The sequence below is a fragment of the Limulus polyphemus genome, unplaced genomic scaffold (assembly GCF_000517525.1).
Source record: "Limulus polyphemus unplaced genomic scaffold, Limulus_polyphemus-2.1.2 Scaffold1380, whole genome shotgun sequence".
In the NCBI taxonomy this organism is placed as follows: Eukaryota; Metazoa; Arthropoda; class Merostomata; order Xiphosura; family Limulidae; genus Limulus; species Limulus polyphemus.
The window spans coordinates 3,272-11,220 of NW_013666990.1; the positions used below are offsets into that span (position 1 = coordinate 3,272).

At 35.1% G+C, this 7,949-nt stretch overlaps 1 protein-coding gene across 1 annotated transcript in view; it reads left to right on the forward strand.

Annotated features, from left to right (window-relative positions):
- Nucleotides 1–7,949, forward strand: part of LOC106463332 (CAD protein-like) — a gene marked incomplete at its 5' end in the record, with an annotated part of 157,695 nt that overhangs the window by 1,383 nt on the left and 148,363 nt on the right. The window contains one exon of the mRNA XM_013923351.2: nt 970–1,216. Within this exon, the coding sequence (XP_013778805.1) occupies nt 970–1,216 (247 nt within the window). The remainder of the gene's footprint in view (nt 1–969; nt 1,217–7,949) is intronic.

Below are 7,949 nucleotides of genomic sequence, written 5' to 3' on the forward strand. Positions count from 1 at the left end.
CTGGGCCATTTTATATAACTTTTGTAATCTTATGCATGTATTATAGGTATACATTAAAAAATCTTTATTCTGGCAGGTAACGATCACAATATTTGTTCGTCTGGTCTATTTTATAGGATCATTGTAATGTTATATGAGATACGCATTAACAAATTTTTATTCTGCCAGTAAGGATCACAGTAGTTTAATTATTTTCTTCTCGTTGAAAGAACAGCAAGTGCAGTATAAGATATTTTTATGGAAACATAACATACTTTATTTTCTTTGTCGCAGGTAGTTAAATGTGCAATACTGTTTAAATTTCTAAATTTATTGTTAGTAAAAGAAGCAAACAATGAAATTACAATACATTTTATGAATTTCTTTTTGTTCAACATTAAAAATGAGTAAAGTGGATTGAAAGAAGTGTGTGTAAAAGAGTAATTACAAAGCATTTGTTAAAAGAAATATGACATTCTTTTGATTGATTTGGTCTCCTAACTCTGGAAAGACAGGACTTCTGATGGATGTGATATCAAACTTTCATTATCTTAAAACTAAATGGTTGAAAGAGAATACCTACTGATGTGTAATGTGTCAAAATTTACCATGATATTCATAGATAACAGTATACACCATTAACTTTTATTATGGTCAAGAACTAAGACTAGTATAACAATATAGATGGCAAAGTTTTGAATGAGCCGGACTTCTAAGACTTCAAGAAAACTATAGGAGTGTAGTATATGATATATACAATATATTTTATTTTTAAATCATTAATTTTTGATAACTTGAAGCAACTTTTATGCAAGTTAAGGTAAAGAATTATTATTTAGGTATCTTTAACATTTTGTCTTTTATTTATTCATTTTATTGTTTACAGAAAATAAGTATTGCCTTTACATGTTCTTTCTTTTAGCTATAATATATAATTCTGTTAACTAAAAGTTACTTTGATGCCTTTAAATGTTCTTCTTAACTTTTCAGTACAGATAGAATGATCCGTAAAAATAGACAAGCTTTAGGTATCACTCCATTTGTGAAGCAAGTTGACACTGTAGCAGCTGAGTGGCCAGCCTCCACGAACTATTTGTACCTGACATACAATGGCAAGTTCCACGACATTGACTTTCCAGGTGGTGCTGTCATGGTTCTGGGATCTGGAGTATATCGTATTGGTAGTTCTGTAGAGTTTGATTGGTGTGCTGTGGAGTCAGTCAGGGAACTGAGAAAGGTAAAATTAGAATTGATGTTTTGACATAGGATGTGCTGTACTAAGAATTATTATTTTAAGTAAAATTTTTTACCGAACTTCAATATAATTTCTAGATCACATTCTAATTGTTTATAGATCTTTATGAAATGTGTATAAAATTTTGCTTTATGTTTGAAAATCAGAACTTTTGACAAAACTGTATCAATGAGTATTGATTGACTGATAAACTGTTCAGAGATTTAGATAAACAGTAAAATGTTAAGTAATGATGAAGATGCAGCACATAGTATTATATATGTTTCAGTATTCTGCTATGGGAAGTTACAATAGTGATGTAAAGTTTATAAGTCCTTTGTCCACCCACTGAATAGTATCAATATTTTGCTCTGGGAAGTTGCAATAGTGATGTAAAGCTACATCTGTTTCATTTATAAATTCTTTGTTCCCCAACTGAATGGTATCAATATTTTGCTCTGGGAAGTTGCAATAGTGATGTAAAGCTACATCTGTTTAATTTATAAATTCTTTGTCCCCCAACTGAATGGTTGTTGCAGTTTTACTGATGAGTTTTATTTAGATATAATAGAATACTCTCAACATATAATTTGCTATGACTTACATGTAATTGTTCTTAGAGATACATAATTATTACTTTATTTTACAGTTGGAACATGATTTCTCTGTTTATTTTACATAAAAACTATGAATTTTTTCCCCATGTTTTACTAGCTAATTATAGCTTATTAGCAGTTAGACCAGTTTATTTAGTTTCTGACCAATTGTTTCAGTTTTACAGCTTTTTCCCCAGGTGTTTGGAATGAAGGAGTATTCCGATATGATACTTATCTCCTTTCACAAGATTAGCTATTTTCATTCAGTGCTGGCCTCTATATGCAAACTTTTCTTTATGCATGCCACAAAGCCAGCCCTTTTATTTCAAATATTTATCAAGTCTTCCTTTAAATCTTTCAGGATAGCATCATTTTTTGTGCATGTCAAGAGGTTTTAGTGAGTTATGTTCAAAATTTAATCAATTTATTTTGTTATCATGGTATATAAATAAACTTGGCATAGAAAAGTAGCTAATAATCCAAATTTTAATAGCATATAAGTTTTAAGTTCTTGATTTTATATGTTAGTATTAAAAATAATCCTGAATTACTTTTTATCTCTAGGCATCCCTTCTTTAATTTATTTACCACCCCTCTAAGTAGTATGAAATTTAACATAAATTGCTCATTATAATCTTGTTATTACTCCTACAAAGCATATTTTTAAAGCTTTCAATTTTATTTAGTTACAGAACCATCAAAATGAAAATCAGATGCCACACCCAACTGTTACATCCTCTCTTTCAGAAAGTACCAGTAGTTCTCTCTGACTTGTGGTACTATATTATTTATAACCAATAGAAAGCCAACGTTTTAATCTATCAAATGACGTTTTATATTACATTGTTTTCTGTACAGAGAAATGTCTACTTTACTTCTGGTTCAAATTTTATCCCTACGGGAGACATATTGACAAGCTTTTCTGAATTTTTAATGGCTCTTGTTGCATAGTTAGAAAGCCGGAAAAATTGTGATACTTATGGGACTTTGTCTGCTTTTTGTATTTTATTACTCTGTGTTCTTTGGTGCATTATTTAATTAAATAAAAATTGTTCAGTGTAATAGTACCATTAGTATAAAAAAGTAAGGTTAAATGTCATAAACAGTCAACAGCAAAAAAAAGAAGTCTGAAGTAAGTGCTTTGTTTCTTGTTTTCATATGTATTCTTTATTTGCCATTGTAAAAGTAAGTAAAATGTAAAAATTAGAAACTTTTTAGGCTAGATAAGGTTAGATTAGGTAAAAAAAAATAATAATGATGATAACAATTTTTCAGGAGGTGCACTCACAAGCAGCTCACAAGAAGTCAGTGCATTATGTAATTTGATACAGTAACATGAGCTCTGCATTTGCTAGTTGATTTACAAATTTTATGGCAGGAATATTAATTTAGACATGCTTCAAAAGATAGCTCTTATCCCACTGGGCCATGCTCACATGCATTTCTTACAGTGGGTACTACAAGATAAATGGCATCTCATCAGGAAGCCTCTGGATTTACAGATATCCCTTTCTGTTTCTCTTTGGTCCAACTTCCTCTGGTGGTTACACAGGGACAACACAACAATGAGGCTATCTATTCTTCCTCCACATCCAGATATCCACATCTTCACAGATGCCTCATTGTCAGGATGGGGTGCATGCAGCAACACACAGGAGATCTCAGGCTTTTGATATCATTAGGAGTTAGTTTTTCATATTAACCTTTTGGAACTCCCTGCTGTTTGTCGAGTGATGGTTCATTTTTTGTCATCTCAGTTGTGCATGACAGTTATGATTCTTTCTGACCACTTAATGGTAGTCTTTTACATCACCAATCAAGGTGGCATTTGATCCCAGTCCTTATGTTCCCACATTCTAGATCTCCTCTTCTGAGCTCAAAGCCATCAAATTTGTTTGCTGGCTTGTCATATACAGATTGTGGATTATTTGTCCCATCTCGATAAGATCTACCCACAGAGTGGTCTCTCGACCCCAGATATTCTGATGGTTGTGTTCTCAATTGGATTCTCCCCAACTGAATGCACTCATTTGAATGCAAAGCTTCGTCTCTCTTTTGGTTCACATCATTTAGTTTCGGCCATGGATGCATTCTGCCAGGATTAGAAGGACCTTTTACTTTGTACCTACTCTCCCATCGGTCTTCTACCCTGAGTAATTTCTCTCATCCAATCTACTCCATGTCAGGTCCTTCTTGTGACTCCTTTATGGCTCGTTCAACATTGGTTTCCATCCCCTTTCCTTTCTCCAGGAACAACATCCATTGCTTTTCTGTCTCTCCCAGTCCCTCCTCTGACAACCTCACTTAGGGATGCTTCATCCCCCCATTTCCATACTCCGGCTTCTTGCATGGCTTTTGTCAAGTCCCTTGTGAGGGGTTTAGAACTACCCACATATGTAGCATGCCTGTTATCTCGCACTGTTTGTTACTCATCCATGACTATATTTCAATGCAAGTGGTGAATATTCTGTTGTTGGTCTATCTGGCATGGATTCTCTCCTTTTTCAGGTATCTGATTTTTTACATGGTTGTTTGGCAAGGGTTTTCTCAACCATTGTGAGTTATAGGGCAGCCCTGTCATCTACATTTCGTTTTTGCCATTTATTTTCCTCTCCTTTTACTTCCCTACCTTCCATGTCCCATATTTAATCCTGCTCTGGTCCATGCTTTACAGTGTTACGGGTAGCACACAGCACCCTTTTGTTACTATCGCTCCTGTTTGTATATCTATTGGAATCCATCCATTCCTCATGATATTTCTCCTATCATCATAACTGGTTGGGTTCATCAGGTTATCCGTATTGCATATTCTTCCCTTTCTCCTGAATCTTTCCAATTGTTCTGTGTATCATCCCATCAGATCTGTCACCTCACACTGTCCTTGGCTGCTCATTTCAATCATCCTTTGGAGGAGATTGTCCAAGCTAGCATGTGGATCACACCCCACACTTTTGAGTCACTCTACTTGCACCATCTGGTGGTTTTCTGCTTAGCTGGATATTGTATTCCCCCTGTGGCCATTCACCATACATCAGTACAACTCTGAGTGGGTAAGTTATTTTATTTCAAGGGCTTACTTTACATATTATGGATCCTGCTCTACAAGTAAAGCAGAAAGAGATTGCTGCCCATCTTTAATTATCCCTATATTGCTGAATTGGGAACAGAATGGGAGTCCTTACCACTTACCAGCTCATAGCCACTGGGATGGTGGATCGTGGAGGAATTCTCCTGAGTGTGCACAATTCCACTCAGTTGAGATTAAGGTGGTGGCATTCTGCCTATGTAGAAGGTGTGACTATCATCCTGCCTTGGATCTGATGGATGCTGCCAGTCTAGATTGGATCTATTTTGCAATTCACATCTCCAGCTGGAAACCCTCTCTCCTACCACTACCTGGATGTTGGTTCCTGGGAGACTGATTTTGGTTGAAACTGGACCAACCAACTTAAGTCCTCACATGTGAGTGGGCTAGGAAATTCCTCCTACTGTGGACTGGATGTTACATCCCCCAATGCTGATTGGTTTTGGACTGGAATTGACCCTCAATGTTGCATTTCTACATTCCCGATGTTGTCCAGATATACATTCCCGGGGTTTATTGTTGCAGGTTATTCTGGATTTGCACTCATGATGTGTTAGGTTCTTGGAATGGAGGCTCCTCTTCCTTTTTGGTTCCTAGACCTGAGGTGAATGGTTGAGGACCCTCCTTGTGCCATGGTTGATTGAGTTCCTCATGGTGCCACTGGTTTTGACTGGAGTTGACATCCTGTTTATGGTCTGATGTGTCCTAGCAACCCTACACACATTCCTCTTCCTTAGGGATTTGACATTGTTACCTTTTCCACTCTTTGATTGCAACATCACACGTGTTAGCTCCTCATACACATCTTAGTGCATGTGTTAAATCTATAGCATTCAAATAACCAGTTTTGAACTGTGTTGATGTTAATATTTTCCTACACAGAAAATGTTTTTCTAACAGATACTTACTTCCTCTTAAACTTCCCATCCATCCTCCCCACTTATGGTGTTGTTTTTCATGCCTACTCTCAGTACTAGTAAAGATTGGGTTCAACTGCATAGAGGGAGTGAGCTGCAATTGGAGGGTTTGTCACACTCCTATTGGTGGAGGACCATTGCATGCTAATTTGATGATTAAATGCAGCTGACCCATGTGGAATTAGGTGGGAGTATCAAGGCTAGTGGCGAGTGAAAATTTGTGCACTAGATGGTAGTCAAGTTGAGAATAACTATAACTGCGAGAAGAGGTAAGTATATATGGGAAATATATTTTCAGTGTAGGAAAATAATAAAATCAACACAGTTCAAAGCTGGTTATTTGAGTGCTATACATTTGACACATGCATTAAGATGGGTAAGAGAAAAAAAATTTCAAATTTTGATGATTAAAAAGTTGTTTACCTTCCTAAACTGTAAGAAAAAGAAACACCTGGTATGTTTCATATACTACCACAATATAATGATGTCATTTTTTGGTGTTAATTGAAATCCGCTCTTGACATGTTTGAGGTACATCATCCTTGCCATATTGCGAGAAATTTTGGTAACTAATAATTTAAAGTCATCAGTTATAATCATGATATATGAAAAACTTTTTCAACAGTTTCTTTTATCTTGATTCTAGTTTTTCAACCCATGAAATATATGATTTTTTCCTCAACATTTATCATCCTACACATGTGAATACATAGGAATACATGTTTCTTTTGAATTGGCTAATTTTTGTTCCTTCTAGAAAATTTTGAATTGTTAACAATGATATTATACATTTTTAAAAACATAAAATGTTTTGGGACAACAAGGAACCTATTGGTCCATCTCGATTGTTTCATCCTTTAAACCAAACTAAAACTATTAATAAATAATTAAAAAAATATATTAAAACCAGCCCTTATCATTCATTTACTTGTCAAGCTTTCTCTTAAACTCACTTACTGCCTCCACAACATCCTAAGACAATCCATTCCAAAGGCCAACTATCCTCTTAGAAAAATAACTGTCTTAGCTGAAGATGACTCCTACCCTGCCAAAAGTTATATTTGTGTTCCCTTGTCCTACTATTCTCACTGTTGAGTATGAAAGAAGATGATGCATAAACACCATCAATTTTCTTTACAATCTTAAACACCTCAATCAGATCCCCTCTAACTCTTCTTTTTTCATGAGAAAACAATTTGAGAGATTTTATCCTCTCCTCGTATGATAATCCCTTCATCCCAGGTACCATTCTAGTATCCCTTCTCTGAACCCTTTTCAACAATTCAGTGTCTTTCCTAAGTTAAGGAGCCCAAGACTTGAACACAATATTCCAAATGTGGCCTAACCAGTGACCTGTACAATGAAATTATAACTTCTTTAGACTTGTATTCAATAGTTCTGTAGATACAACCTAAAATCCTATTTGCCCTACCACTAACATCAGCACACTGCTTGGATGGCTTTAGAGACTTATCATCTATTACAATAAGATTCCTTTCTTTCATGACACTGTTAAGGTTATTTCCATCCAAATTATGATAACCTACATGCATTATCTTGCATTTATTATAATTAAAACCCATTTGTCATTTATTTGTCCAGTTCACTAAATGATCTAAATCCTTTTGTAAAGCAGCATCCTCTTCACAGTTAGCAACACTCAATACCTTAATATGATCAGCAAATTTGAGTGATTTATTGACCATTCCTTCATCTATATCATTGATGTAAATCAAAAAGAGGAAAGGTCCTAAGACTGAGCCTTGAGGTACCCCCTTGTGGCATTAATCCAATTTGACTGAACTCCATTTGTAACAACCTTCTGCTTTCTTCCATCCAGCCACTCTTCTATCCTATTTGCTAACTTATCCTCCACACCTATAGAGATAATATTTTTTACAAGCCTTTTATGTGGCACCTTGTTAAATGCTTTCTGAAAATCCAGATACACCAAATCTACACTCTTACCCTCATCTACATAAGCAGTAACCCTTTCAAAGAATGTTAAAAGATTTGTAAGGCAATATTTTCCCTTAGTGAAACCATGTTGACTATTCAATAAGATTCTAAACTTTGTTAAATGACCTTGCAAAGCATCTTTATCAGACTTTCCAAAACTTTCCCCACAAGTGATGTAA